The sequence below is a fragment of the Onychostoma macrolepis genome, chromosome 23 (genome assembly GCF_012432095.1).
Source record: "Onychostoma macrolepis isolate SWU-2019 chromosome 23, ASM1243209v1, whole genome shotgun sequence".
NCBI classification, from domain to species: Eukaryota; Metazoa; Chordata; class Actinopteri; order Cypriniformes; family Cyprinidae; genus Onychostoma; species Onychostoma macrolepis.
The window spans coordinates 11491324-11507260 of record NC_081177.1 but is presented as its reverse complement, the minus strand read 5'-3'; the positions used below and the strand labels follow the sequence as shown (position 1 = coordinate 11507260).

General features: G+C 37.9%; 1 protein-coding gene across 1 annotated transcript; it reads left to right on the top strand.

The window, feature by feature from the left end:
• Positions 1-15937, top strand: xkr7a (XK related 7a). Its single transcript, XM_058763897.1, has 3 exons — positions 1-518; positions 8554-8753; positions 13176-15937. Exons 1-3 carry the CDS (start codon positions 1-3, stop codon positions 14141-14143), a joined length of 1686 nt encoding a protein of 561 aa, XP_058619880.1. The 3' UTR covers positions 14144-15937.

Genomic DNA, 15937 nt, shown 5'->3' with positions numbered 1-15937 from the left:
ATGGCCGCGAAATCAGACGGTACAGCCGTTTCTTTGCAGAATGACATTCCGCCGGCGTGCCTCCCTGGGCTGGAGAAGCGCTCTCCCCAGTGGCGTTCCGTCTGGAAGGAGTATTCGCTCCTGGACTGCTGCTGGACCCTCTGTGCCCTCTTGGTCTTTTTCTCGGACGGGGCTTCAGACCTGTGGCTGGCTGCCGACTACTATCTCAGGCAGAACTACTTGTGGTTCGCTCTGACACTCGTTTTTATCATCATTCCGTCTGTGGTGGTGCAGGTGCTCAGCTTCCGATGGTTAGCGTACGACTACTCCGACGCCAACGGGAGCGGCACGGCTGCGGCTGCCATGGTAGCGGCGTCCAATGCGGAGAGCCACTTCAGCACCAAGGACAGCGATCAGCGGGGCGCTGGCCGCTCCGCTGCGGTCACCGGATCCCGGAGCAGCGCTGAGAGCTGCTGCAGAGTCTGCGTGTGGCTCTTCCAAAGCGTCGTGCATGTTCTTCAGCTGGCACAGGTCTGGAGGTACGTGAGTGCTTAGAACTCAGTATAATGAGATACAAATCTATAGTGCATTCCTTTAAGGTGTCACCTCAGCAGTTCATTCATATTGTTCTGTCATCATGTGCCTTCCCTTGGCATGCAACTAATCCACACCCACATCTAGGGGTATTCAGGGCCATATGATTAAACTACTAAGATGGCAAGGTTTATGTTAAGAAAATACTAGGAACAACTTTTTATGCTGTCAATATTTATGTAGTTTGGCACAAATTGATTGGATTTAATAGGCTTTCATATTTGAAAGCACATATATTGCAGCAGACCAAATATAGGATGGTAATTTAAGAATCAGTCACTGGAATTCAGTAAGTAGTGGTGTCTAAAATGGGAAAATGACAACAGAAATGATGCAAGATATCACAATACTCAACCTTACTGCTGTTAGTTTGCATCGCCTATGACTGTCCTGCAGTCATAGTGAGGACACGGGATCCTCCTTGTATTTCCTGTCGTCCCATGCCAGATCATCATTATCTCCAAGCCGTTTGGTTCTAGGCTCCTCCTCCTCTTCCTCCTCCACCTCTCATGTGCTTCTGGGTCAATAATCTCCCGGAGAGACTCCTCCACTCATCCACTCATTCAATCTGTCCACCAGAAATCGCCTTATGCACACTCTGAAAATCCCTTTGTCTTTAGAGCAGTGCAAAAGATTTTTTTTTTAATTTTTATATTTGTTACTGATGCCATTAGTTTCATTTCAAACATAGCTGTGATGAATTAGAATTTTGTTGGTTTTTTTTTCTGTCATTTATTTTTCTGTAAAGGAATAATTCAGGAAATTATGATCCGCACTCACGAGAACAGTCTTCTTTTATTTGTTTTATTTAACCTTCATCACTGATGGGGAAAAGACACAAACGTTTCGGCTCAAAGCCTTCCTCAGTGTGCAAAGCAATTCAATCCCTCCACCCACTTTTCAAATCACCAATTATGTCAACGTCATCACTCATTAACCAATGTTGAATCACCAAAATCATTAAAACATTTCCTTTTAAATACTGGACAATTTTCATGTATATATACACAACATAGAAACATCACACAACACATCCGTGACTAAAGCAAGAATAATCTAGGATCACTCATTTATCACTATTATACAAACCTAATAGACAATCATCAATATGTACTCCACATACATATTGATGATTGTCTATTTAGACTGTAGGTTTGTATAATAGTGATAAATAAGATAATTCTTGCTTTCGACATAATTGATGATTTGAAAAGTGGGTGGAGGGATTGAATTGCTTTGCACACTGAGGAAGGCTTTGAGCTGAAACGTTTGTGTCTTTTCCCCATCAGTGATGAAGGTTAAATAAAACGAAAAAAAGAAGATTATTCTCGTGAGTGCGGATCATAATTTCCTAAGTAACTTAACAGATTGACACACCAAAATAAGAAGATCAAGTAACGGAAGAGTGCGGTGCAAACGACGTTGTTGAAAGGAATAGTTCACCCATGAATGAAAACTGACTCACTCTCAGGCCATTCCAAGATGTAGATGAGTTTGTTTCTTCATTGGAACAGATTTGGAGAAATTTAGCATCACTTGCTCACCAATGGATCCTCTGCAGTGAATGGGTGCCGTCAGAATGAGAGTCTGAACATCTGATAAAAACATTACAGTAATCTACAAGTAAACCACATGGCTCCAGTCCATAAATTAATGTAATTAATTAAATTAATGTAGTGAAAAGCTGCATGTTTGTAAGAAACAAATCCATCATCAAGAGTTTTTAACTTCAAACGGTTAAAATATGAGTCATCTATCCATAATATTGCCTTCGCCAGTGAAAAAGTTATCTCATCTGAATCAGAAGAGAAATATTCACAGATCAAACCAAAAAAACAAACAAAAAAAAACATGTCAGTGGATTTTGATGTGAGACAACAACAGGGAATTAACTTTTCAACTGGAGGAGGTGTTATAGGGATTATAAACTTGCATGATGGTTTATAGTTATAAAACATTAATATTGGCAGCTTTTCACTTCACAAGATGTTAATTGATGGACTGGAGACTGGAGTCATCTACATTTTAGATGGCCTGAGGGTGAGTAATACATTTTAATTTTTGTGTGAACCACTCCTTTAATGGGGCCTGAGCTGTTTATATGCACCAGATTTAACCTAAAAGTTGCCATAAAGACATAAATATGTTTTTTTTGTTGTTGTTGTTTTTTTTACTGAACTGAGCTCAAGAAACAGTGGCATTAGATTTTGCTTCCTCACACTCTTTTCACTCAGTGTGGTTGCCATGAGGAGAATGTGCAAGTGTCTATCAAGCGCTAAGCATCTTGATTGCTGACAGACAGCGCACTGCAACTCACAATGCAATTTCCATAATAATGCTGAGAAAAAATTTGCAGCCCACGATCACAGCCAAAAGTTTAATCCACTCACATAGAAATCAATAGGAACACACCCACACATATTAGAGGCATGTGTAGGGAGTGAGCGCCGTGTAATTGTTGTTGTAAACACAGAGGCGGCGATATGCTTGTCTTTCACTGCATGCGTTGATCAGCAGTGACAGGCCGAGCTTCTGTTGCTGCTGGCTGACCCGCTGTGTAACACAGGATTAATTATGTTTTCTGCCATTGATATCACAGAGCTGCTGGTCATTTCGATCAAGCTTCATTTATGCTGCTGTCACAACACGTGTGCTGTGCTTCTTATGCCATCTGTGTCATTCTCTATCTGTTACTCAGCTTTTCATAAGACCTCTGCTCCTGACCTTTTTATTAGAAGATCCCTCCTCTACTTTTTTTTTTTATATATATATACCAAATTTACCATAATTGGTGCTGGGCGGTATGACAAAAAATCTGTATCACTGTATTTTTTCTTTGACTGGACCGTTATATAGGTTTATAGTGGCTCATTTTGCTGTCAGGAGCACACAGAATATAAAAACATTGTTATATCAAATACAAATTTACTATTAATTTAATTCATCTTTTAAAATTTAATACAATTATTAAATATAAGCAAATGAAAAATGATTCAATTCCTTTCAATTTAATTCCTTTGGCCATATTTACGGTTTAAATTAAAACATGGACAAAAACATTGTTATATTCCTTAAAAATAATGTATTAAAAATGTCTATTATTATTATTATTATTAAGAAGTACATTCTCCTGTGCAACAGTAATATATTCTTGTCATAATTTCTTCAAATTAGACCAAACCTTTATTGGCGGATTTTAATGAAAACCTTTGCATTTCTGTGTGTTTAAATAAACTGTATTATTATTAGTAATAAGTACATTCTATAAGTGCACTCTACAGTGCTATAGTAATGTATTTTTGTTATAATTCTTCAAGGTAAACCAGATGTTTGCGATTTTTTTGACAGGTTGTCATGATGACCTTTGATTTTCTGTGTGGTTATAATATGATGATCATTTTTATTAAATGAAATGGTGAAATGCTGGTGAAGTGACTCTCAGAGCAGCTCTGGAGATGAAATTCATGTGTTCATGTAATGAGACGGCAGACGCTTTTCAGAAAGAGAATGAGGATATCTGCAATTCAAAACAAACCAGCCAGCCTGCAAATAAGGCACAATTGGGAAATAATTTTCATCTCATTTGAATAAATCGAACCATTATCCCTTTTTATTCCCAAATTAGCCTTGAGACTTTTAGCCTAAGCCCTTCTGAGCTAAGTTCCCATGAATATATAATTAACTCAAAATATTTCCAGTGCCACTAACGAAAACATCATTCGCACCGCAGGCCAATGTCTAATGAAATATTCTCTGCTCTCTCTTTGTCTCTTTCTATCAATATAGCTAAAAATAGCACCTTTTTGGAAGCACATTTTGCCATTTTCACGTTACCTCTGTTTGACCTGCAATGGATTTCTTTCTGTTCTTCACCTCTCACTAGTAGCCTACTCTCTGACTGAGTCTTTGCTTAAAAGCTTCCGAACAGAGCTTCCCAGGCTCTCTGTCTTTGTTTGATTGGAATTAGCAGTAATGCCATTAAAGCTGCCACCGGCACTGAGTTTGTCACATCTCTGCTTTACAGGGATTATAGCTGTAGTGTTTACATGTCCTTACCTGCAGCAGACAGCCAGAGATTGAGAGAGCGCTGAGCCGCTGCAAAGAAGGACAGGTGAGGAATGATAGGTGGAGAGTAAATGTGAAAATAAATGCCCATTTTTAGGGTTGAGAACTTGAGCATGCTTGAGAAAAGGATTGAGAGGGAGAATATGTGAAAACCGGGTGGTTTGATATGAAAATTAGCCATTATAAAGCAATTTCCCCTCACAGCTTGTAATTACATCAGACATAAAATAATGATACAACTAACTGATGCCCAATAAAATATTCTCTTTCTTACATTTTCGTTTAACCAGAGACTTCACTGAGCATTTTGAGTGAGCCCTATTCAAGAGTCCCCTCTGGGTACTCTGACCTGGTTCACTGCACACGTTCAAAGACAGTTTTCGATTCCATGTTCCCTGCAGCATCAGATGAGCAGGATCAATCAGGATCAGTCACCAGCCTCGAAGGTGAAAAGACACCTTTACACAGAAAGAAATTATTACATGCACTGTAAAAAGTGTTTGTAGAACGTAAAAAAACGAAGGCAACAGTTCTAATTGGTTTACATATTCATTTAGTCTTATTTAAGTATTTTGACTAACATTTAGCATCATAAAACATAACATTTTTGAACAATACTCCATCACCGAAAGCAATGATAATCTTGACACATGTTCATTAAAGTGAAGAGTCTTTCTGAATGATTCATAAAACAATAAATCATTGGTTTGTGAACTACACTGTTGGTTTTTGATTCACTAAAAATGATCGGTTCATAAGAGTCATTTGTTTGTTTCAGGTGTGGTGCCCTTTTGAGCATGCCAAAAGTGTGTTTAAATCCTTTTTTTTTATAAATACATAGATTCAGACATAAAGTGTGAGTGAGCAGGAGTGAAGGCGAAAAACACCAGTTTTAAAAACAGTCTCATCTGTGACAATGAGGTAATTTGCAAGCACTGTGATTGATTCTCCCCTCTGGACACCAAAGTAAAACTCTACCGAAGAGAAGTGAGGATAGGGGATGTCTGTTGCTGCTGGCCAAACAGCTTAATTCCTATTTGAGACATATTCCTGAGAGAGGGTGTACTGGGATTTACTGTGACAAGAAAAGGAACCTAATAAAACTTAAGCTGTGGTTACTGTGTGTTTGATAAACGGAGGAAGGCAGTGTGTGTTTTAGTGTGATTTAGGTTTGTGCTCGTTTGAAGGTACAGTATGTCTGGTTGAGTGCTGATGGGATGAATTAAATGCATTTAAAAGACAGAAATCTGAATATGTTTATGTATAAAGTATTAAAGTATTGTTTGATGCTAATTGAAGAAATACCATTTTAAATGTCTTTACGTTCCTAAATTCTGTCTATTATGCACAAGACAATAATCTGGAAATGAAAGAACCCTCATCCATTTGTCAGCAGAAGCATGTTGTGCATATTCTAAATATTATGTGTTCATTGAATGCATTAATTGAATTAAAGCAATATAAAGATAGATGCAGATTATTCCATCCTAATTGATTGTACTGATGCAGGAAAATTGTCTTTCGCTTTCTCCCTAGCTGGTAGATGGTAGTCCTACATTGATTTATACTCAATATTGTGAAATAGCTTTTGAAATTTTGTTAAAGAACCTATAGAGAGTCAAAAACAGAAAGATTAAAACAACATTCTCTGATCACACTCTTGAGAAGGACAGCAAAGAACGAAAGAAACATACTGTATATGGCGACAGGAAATAGAAAGCACTTCCATTTTCCTAATTCTGTTACATGATGACATGATCCAGTGTCTCATAACCACCTCAGCAGGGCTTTACTGTTCAATAAAATAAACGACAGCCTGAGTCCAGCCAACTGGAAATCTGATCTAGAACATTCAACATTGATGTCAAGTCTTTCTTTCTTTCTTTCTTTCTTTCTTTCTTTCTTTCTTTCTTCTGTCATTCTCAAGGGTGTGATCAGTGTTGTAATTTAGCAGAGAGGGGGAATTGTATTTAACTGACTTACAGGAACCCTGCCAGTTAATAGCTGAGTGCTGTTTGGCCAGCTGTGCCATCTGAGTAACCAAATGGGTCAATTGGCCATTCTGAATATTGCTGAATTCTAATGGAGTTTAATAGCAGGTGAACAGCAACATAATCAGTGTGATGAGCCTGTTCTGACCTGTCTCTATAATAGAATGTCCTTTTCAGAGGAAGCCTGAGTCTTTGCAAAACGCAGGCCTAGCAGATGATTGTCTTCAATTGGGTTATATTAAGCTAAGTAATGGGCCAAGCTTGTCAGCTGCAATGTTTGTCAGTCGTCACCATGGAGACTGATGCATTGCCTGCCAATCCAGGCTGTTTGAGAGATGTTTTCTCAGCGCTGTCTATTTGTTCACGTTTTCTTATTTTCTCGAAGAAGCAAAAAAGAGTTGCATGATCAAGGTTCAAGGTTTGATTTTGTCTGATATCATCCGTGTGCCCAAAGGGCTGAATTTCATGAGCAAAGAGAGCTTTTCTGTCTCATTGAAAACACACTCTTTATTCAGAGAAAGAAAGACTCTGTGTCACTTGTCAAATTTGAGGCACGCACGCTGACAGCCATTCTCGCAGGCTCTCTATTGCTTGATTTTTCTTTCAGAGGCTGTTTTTTTCTGACACAGCAAGTTGTGAGAAGGATGTGGAGCAATTTTATAGACCTCATCAAGTCAGGGTGATTCATTCTGCCAATCTCCTGACATCCGGCGAGCACTTCTATTACTTTCGCTACCCTTGAGACAGACTAAAATACCATGGCACTTCCTGTCAAAAGAAACAAATTAAGTCCAGTGAAAGTCAGATTTTTCAAGGGCCTTGCATAAATATCTTTCGAATGCACAGCTGCAGGTTTTGCTTCATATCTTCCAAAAGCCACTTTCTACTTTCCTCGGGCACGTACATCCATCTCACAGGATAAACAGTGCAGTCCCGGGGTCATAAATCAGGAAATTTGAAATAACGAAAGTAAGAGACAGTGATCCCTCCTGAGAAAACATGCTCTCTGACATCCGTGTAATCTCAAGTGCGACCTTGGTGTGTCTCACAAGACATCTGCAACAGCATGTAGACCGTGGTGCTGAGGGTAGAACATCACATGCTGGAGCACTCGATGGTGTGCTGGCAGTCTGCCCAGACAAGTGTACTGCCTTTTTCAGCTGGTCACAGTGACATTATAAGCAGACTCTAGGTCTTTTCCAAGCCTGCAGACTGGCATCAAGGTTATATGGAATTCTGAAGAAGTCTCTTATGCTCACCAAGGCAGCATTTATTTGACCAAATATACAGTAAAAAAACCCTGTAATGTTCTGAAATATTATTACAATTTAAAATAACTGCTTTCTATTTGTTTCTATAAGTTTTAAAATGTCATTTATTCAGCAGCCATTACTCCAGTCTTGATACTTCACATGATCCTTCAGAAATCACTTCAAAAGAGCAGCATTTATTTTAAAAATAGAAATCTTTTGTAACATAATAAATGTATTTTTTTCTTACACAGTCTTACACAAAACTGGTAGTGCACCGTAGTGTAGTGATGGTAGTGTACCATGTTTTCCACAAAAATATTAAGCAGCAAAATATCAATTTCAAAATGGATGATAATAATATGAAATGTTTCTTAAGCACTAAATTAGCATATTAGAATGATTTCTGAAGGATCATGTGACACTGAAGACTGGAGTAATGATGCTGAAAATTCAGCTTCGACATCACAGGAATAAATTACATTTTTAAAGTGATTTTAAATTGTCAAAAGATTTCGCAATATTATTGTTTTTTGGTGAGATCTCTCAAAAAAACATTTTCCAAACTTTTGACCAGTAGTGTATTAGCTTTTTAAATGAGCATTTAATGATGCAAGTTTTGGTGATGTGTTTAGAAATGATCTGGAGGTCTTATCCTATGCTTTTTATCCCAGGTATGTCCATGTCTTATATCTGGGCGTGCAAAGCCGCTGGCGTGGGGACCATGAGCACAAACACTTCTACTGGCGTACGATGTTTGAGAACGCTGACATCAGCATGCTGAGGTTGCTTGAGACCTTCCTGAAGAGCGCACCTCAGCTCGTTCTGCAACTCAGCATTATGGTCCAGACCAGCCAGGTCCTCCCTTTGCAGGGTAAGTTGATGACACCTATGATTAAAAACAGCTCACCAAGTACGCTAGAAGAGGTTGGGCCTGTGCTATTTGGCTGTATCATATGCATTATATTCATATTTCATCATTAGTCTTGAGCCAGACAGTGACAGCTAATTTTTATCACTAAGAACCACCCTTAGACAAGAAGATACAGAAGATATAGAAGATAAAACTATAAAGCTACCAATCACAGTTTGTTTTGTCTTTATGTGGTGTTTATGGGCACAGCTTCATAATCAGTATTAAATGTAACATTTTTCTAACATAACTTACTATTTAAATGTTTAGCTTCAAAGTCCCTTATTATCACCAAGACTACATTTATTTGATAATAAATGTAAATACAGTAAAAACATTACTATTGTGAAATTTTATAACAATTTTAAATGTAATTTATTCCTGTGATGTTTAAGCTGAATTTTCAGCATCATTATTCTAGTCTTTAGTGTCACATGATTAGGGTTGCAAAATTCTGGGAATATTCTGGGACTTTCCATGGGAATATATGGGAATTAACGGGAATTAATGGGAATAAACCGGAAATTAGCAAAATTGCAGGAACTGGGAGCTTAAATGTAGTTGAGAACAAAATCTTGCAGCATAATCTTGGTTAAAACATCCAGATTTAATGCAATTTCAGTTTAATTTCTACCCTACACATTGCTCAACCACATGCACACAACACACTGCTTACTGCAAGGCTATTGAGGCCACACCCCCTATATGCACTGTGCTTTCCTCCTTAACATGCACAGATCATTTCTTAAATCCTGCACACAAAATATCAAAATGTCCATCTTGGTAAGTATTCATGTAAATTACATGAATATTACAAAAAAAAATTGTTTAAAACTTCCTTGTGCTGTGTGTTATATACTGTGCCACTAAATTAGGCTATACAATTGTAAAAACAATACACTGACTGAACAAACATTTAGGTGAGATAATAATAAAACAAAAGTCTAAAAATGACCCTCCCATACACACAATCCCCTCTATTCACCTAAGAAAGGGATTCCCCTCCATTTGCTCTGAAGCCACACTTGCTGCATTTGAGCCCAAAGACTACATCTAAATATATTTGATCTATGGGATTCAAGTTTAACTAGTAAATACCAAAAAGTATTTATACAGTAACTAGACAATTTATGAGGTCTGTGCTAGCTAGCTCAAGCTGTGATGCTCTTTCTGCTAGCCGGTTTTCTGTTATCATACAGAAGTACAGTACTGGTCAAAAGTTTGGACACATTACTATTTTTAATGTTTTTAAACATTGCATATTTTTTGCTCATCAAGTCTTCATTTATTTGATCAAAAATACAGATTTTTTTTTTTTTTTTAATATTGCGCAGTATTGCTGGTATTACAATTTAAAATAATGGTTTTCTGTTGTAAAATACTTTAAAATATAATGTATTTCTGTGATGCAAAGCTGAATTTTGAACATTACTCCAGTCTTCAGTGTCACATGATTCTTCAGAAATCATTCTAATATGCTTATTTATTATCAATTTTCGAAACAGTTGTGCTGCTTAATATATATATATATATATATATATATATATATATTATTATTATTATTATTACCTGTGATTATTTTTCAGGATTCTTTGATGAATAAAGAGTTTTAAAAAGAATGCATTTATTTAAAATTGAAATCCTTTTTTAACAATACACATCATTCAAAAGTTTGGGGTCAAAAGAGTATCTTTTCTCTTTTTTTAAAATAAATTAATACTTTTATTTAACAAAGATGTGTTAAATTAATAAAAAAAGTAGTAGTAAAGAATTATATTGTTAGTAAAGATTTCTATTTTGAATAAACACTGTTCATAAGTTTTTAATTCATCAATAAATTCTGAAAAAACATCACAGATTCCCCCCAAAAAATCCCAAAATGTAATTTTTAAAATTTGTATTAGTTTGCATGCATGTGAGCCTATGATCAAACAAAATTTTTATATTTATGTTTGTATATGATACAGTTTTATAAATTTCCCCAAATTTCCAATTAATTCCCATAAATTCCTGGTAAGTTTCAAACTTGAAATATTTCCTAAATTCCCCAGACGAAGTTCCCATGGAAAGTTTCCGGAAATTTTCCGCCCCTTTGCAACCCTACACATGATGGTTCAGAAATCATTCTAATATGCTAATTTGCTGCTCAAGAAACATTTATTATTATCATTGTTAAAAATAGTTGTGCTGCTTAATATTTTGTAGAAACCATGATGCCTTTTTTTTCAGAATAAATCATCTTTCCATCACTTTTGTAATTACTTTTGTAATGAGACAGCCTGTGCCTTTATTACCAGAATTTGCACAACGCCAGTCAATCAGATTAGAACTGATGATTTCAACCTATTTTTGAGTGCACTATACATCAGACGGTCAGAAAACGTGCTGTGGGTGGACTGTGGGCGTACTGTCTGAGACTGAGAGACTACTACATCAGTCATCCAATCTGTCATATTGCTATCCACCAGGTCACAGAGTACAGAGTTTGATTCAGTGTCTTTCTTGCAGTGTGATTTCTGTATTGCATCTAATTTAAATGTGACACAATAAGAATTGTTTTATAAATTCATTTGGCCATCATTAAGGATCAAAGTGAGATTTCACAGCATGCGTTTGCTCAGCATCTCATTTTCAATCCAAGAGTAAATTAGCTGGTAAATTACTGAGGATGTGATAAGTGTGACTGAATATGAAAGACCAGGGGTTGCATGCATACATATTTCAGGTCATTGTGCATGAAAATTTAAGTACTTTCATTAATGATTAAACTATCCAGCAGCAGTTAAGATGCTTTTTTATTGTTCCTTGGAAGAGTGCACTCCAAATTTGCAATGAGTAATCATAAAGAGATATAACATGAAAATTACAGTAATCAAAGGATCATTTAGAATATTATCTCATTAGATGTTCATGTCAGTGTCTTCATAATGGTGACATATTTAATTTTGTAGTTTAATTGCTTCAGTCTATCTTTGGCTCTGTAAGGAGGGAACAGGACATGTGATAGTTACAAACCCACCTGTCAGGTGCCTTTGATTACAGAGCTGCGAGAACTCACTGTTGCATTAGTTGAGCTCCATGGAAACAATTGTCGCCACTGTTAGATCTTCCCTGAGGAATTTTATCCAAATGTCAGACCGCAATCTGTGACTTTTATAGAGCACCCAGAGCTAGTTAACTAAAGGATGTGATTTTTGTTTAAAAAATGTCATTTCATGTGACGTCCTTCTTTCTTTTCGTGCCATTCGGACTAGAGTTTAGAGAGCTGCAGTATTTACTCTGTGGCAGCCCTACTCGCATTACATTTCTTCAGACTGCTGAAGGCCTCTTTTTCCAGAAAGACAAAAACGAACCCGAGGAGAGCCAAAATGTGATTCCACCACAAAGCATATCCAGTTCTCAGGAGATGAGCAGGGCACAGTCAGCAGTGTAGAGAATTCTGGCATCAGTGCAAGAGTGTTTCCTCTTGGTCTGTCCTGACCTGCACTTTTCCACTCTGAAGACTGATATTATGATTAAGGTGCTTTGCTGGGTCTGTCATAATCGCTCATAATCATATTCAGTGCAATGCGAGATGGCTGGAGAACTAGCTAATGATTATGTTTTTGCTGATTTGGAGAGATTTTCCGTTTTGGCTGCTCCTGACTAAATGGGTGAGCTGATGAATGGCCAGACAGGAACCTGATTAAATATTCATGAGAGCTTCTCGAGAGAGTACCAGCACTCAAACAGAATTTAATTTTTTTCCAGAGAGGGATGGTGAGGTGTACTGTCATTCTTCATATACTGTACAGACTCATCTGAATCGTTATACATTGGTATAGGTTTTGATTTGAAATAAATCTGAAGTATTTTTTTTGCTTAAGTATAAACTTTGCCTCTATAGGTTTTGATTTGAAATAATTTGAAGTATATTATTGCTAAAGTATTCACTTTGTCTCTAATGTGTCTTCTAAAATTCCTTAGAAGAAATAAAAAGAGAGAGAAATTAAATGATTTTTGGCATAAGTGTACTTTAGTTTTACATACACTGTAAAAGCAACTTAAAATTTTAAGGCAACCAGCTTCAGCAGATTTTGGAGTTTGCTCAACTTATTTTTGTGGGAGATTCTCAAATTTTTGTTGTATAAACTTAAAATGACAAGTTGAGAAAACTCAAAAATCTGCTGAAGCTGGTTGCCTTAAAATTTTAAGTTGGCTCAACTTTTTTTTTTTTTTAGAGTGTAGTGAAGTAGCTACTTGAGAGGCATATCTCCCCAAATATGTAATTTACATGTACAGAGAAAATATAAAACAATGTGTAATTAAATTGAATTAATGCACCATGTAAAGTGACCTATTTTCTCTCTGTCACTCTTTCTCATTGTGCTTCATTTGATTCAGGTCTGTCTGCGTCCGCCTCTCTAGTGTCTCTGGGCTGGATGATGGCATCTTATCAGAAGGCATTACGGGACTCTCGTGACGACAAGCTCCCCATGTCGTATAAAGCAGTGGTGGTGAACATGCTGTGGCACCTGTTCACAGTGGGAGCCCGCGCCATGGCCCTCGCCCTCTTCATTTCCATTTTCCAGCTCTACTTCGGCATTTTCATCGTGGCCCACTGGTGCGCCATGACCTTCTGGATCATCCAAGGTGAGACGGACTTCTGCATGTCCAAGTGGGAGGAGATCATCTACAACATGATGGTGGGCATCGTGTACATATTCTGCTGGTTCAGTGTCCGTGAGGGCCCCACGCGGTGCCGTCTGCTTCTTTACAGCCTCATAATCCTGGCCGAAAATGTGGCCCTCACTGCCGTGTGGTACATATACCGCAGCCAGCGCACTTCAGACTTTTACGCCGTGGTGGTGGTATGCGTGGTGGCCTGTAGCTACGCCCTGGGCACATTTTTTATGTTTGTCTACTACTGTTTGTTGCACCCTGACGGCCCTGTGTCTGGGGCCTATATTGGATGTTGCGACGTCCAGGTGGGTGCTGTTTCAGATCCTTGTGTCTCATCACCCACCTCCGCTCCTCCTCCTCTGGATGCGGTGAGCAGCCCGCCGCGGACTCTGCAGAGGACTAAAGGAGGAGAGTCAGTACCAGGAGGAGACGTTGGAGATGTGTTTAAGATGCGGACCCTTAAGGCCTCACGAACCGCCGCGCCTCGCCTCATTCCAAGGACAGAGGGGCCGGTAATTCGCATCGACCTTCCCAGGAAGCAGTACCCAGCCTGGGACGCCCACTTCATTGATCGCAGGCTGCGAAAGACCATTTTGGTGCTGGAAGCCGCTGCTCCGGTCACTCCGAGGATCCAGTACCGCTGTCTAGGCACACCGAAGGAAGTGATGGAATATGAGACGACAGTCTGAAATGTTTTACCTTCTCCAAATAAAAGATGTGGTAGTGTGCAGAAAAGTCAGTTCCGTCCAGCTTTATTTGGTGAAGAGGAAGAGTTTGTCAGATCTCCACATGACCCCTTATTGACTCTTGTCATCTGTGGAATCACATGATGCACTAGTGTCTAGAAAAGAGCCACCCTGTGGTGACATTAGACATAACTACGGGTTATTGAGTTAGGAGGTTAGGCAGGGGTCTGACCAAATGAATGAAAGAAAGCAGTGAGGCCACGGTAAATCTGTAATGAGCAAAACGACATATCAGTGTGGTACATTAACAGCAATGGTGCTTAAACACATCCTAAACACCGTTTCAGACCATCCTAGGTGTTTTTAAATCTCTCGTGGCAGCTGGCGTAAACAACAAATACTGAATTCACTTGGTCGTAATTCTGTGGGTATTGAGGTTGTAGTAGGTGCAAGTAAAATGTGTGAGTTGTCTCATTAAAGGCCTTAAGACTTTCTTACGTTTGGCTGTTTAGCATCTGAAAGGTGCATTTCACCCTGCTTAAACATTAGTGAATATATGAAAACAGTTTGTGTGTTAGATATTTGAAGGGTTGAGCTTCTGATAAAATCTAGGCATTTTATTAAGCACAGAATATGTTGCCTTCAAGAACAGGGATCAGACTTTGCAAGAAACACTATGTTTAAAAAATAAACTGTTCACAGTTATCAAGGTCTCTTTTCAAGACATTTCCACTACAACTTTCAAGTGAAAAACTGCATATCACTGAAAAATGTGGGATTTTTTTTTTAATGTTCTCAAAGGACATTTGTGTCATGATGGAAATAATGGGTCTGATGCTGAAAAATGGCTGAGTGCACCTATAAAGAGAATTGAATGAATGTTAATCTCAAGGACAAAGAACCCTGATCAAACCGGTTTATTATATGCCTGTAATAGGAACGTATGGTTATACCACAGTATTTCAAACATGTCTAAGCTAACAAAGATTACGAGCTCACATTTTAAAGTACTTGTGTGACAGCTGAAGGGAAGAAATTATATAGCATATGTTTACATGTTTCAAAATAGTTCTCTTTTTAGGATTCATGAAAAGTTACCAGCATTATGATTATGCCATTTCATCATTTACATAATTTGGTGCAACAATACTCACAAATGTTTGGATAGTGAACATTTTGATGGATATGAACAAATCCATACAGTATCCTCTGTCTCTTTTATTTAACATTTAAATTAAGGTAATGAGACATTTGGTCATATCATCTAATATCATCTACCAATTGATTAGAATGTATATTTTTACTCTGATCAAAACAATAGCTGTCTTTTCTTTCTTTCTTTCTTTCTTTCTTTCTAAAACAAAGCAGTGACCCTGTTGTGTACAAATGACTAAGAACATAGTATTTTGCATTGATTGCCTATTGAGCTGTTGAATAGAGAGAAGATGAATAATCCTTGGGTTTGTGCAGTGTTTACTGATATCATGTTATTGCTAAGTCCATTAACCCATTGTAACTATTTCACTTCTTGGCATAATCATTACGTATGTCCATTTGTTATCATGTTGGTGCTAGCTGGAACACCTCAGCACAGCCATGTATGCTGTACTTTATCCATGTGGATCATACTCGTTCACTCTGGTTAATGCTGGATTCTACCGTAGACACGCTAAAGACGTTAAGCCTTACACTGCACCTGCAAGACTGTTGCTGTCGACTGTAAAAAGGATGTCGATCTTCAGCCATGTGTTTTATTTGGACAATAAAGAAAGCAAAATTGTGTGTTTACTGACCTGA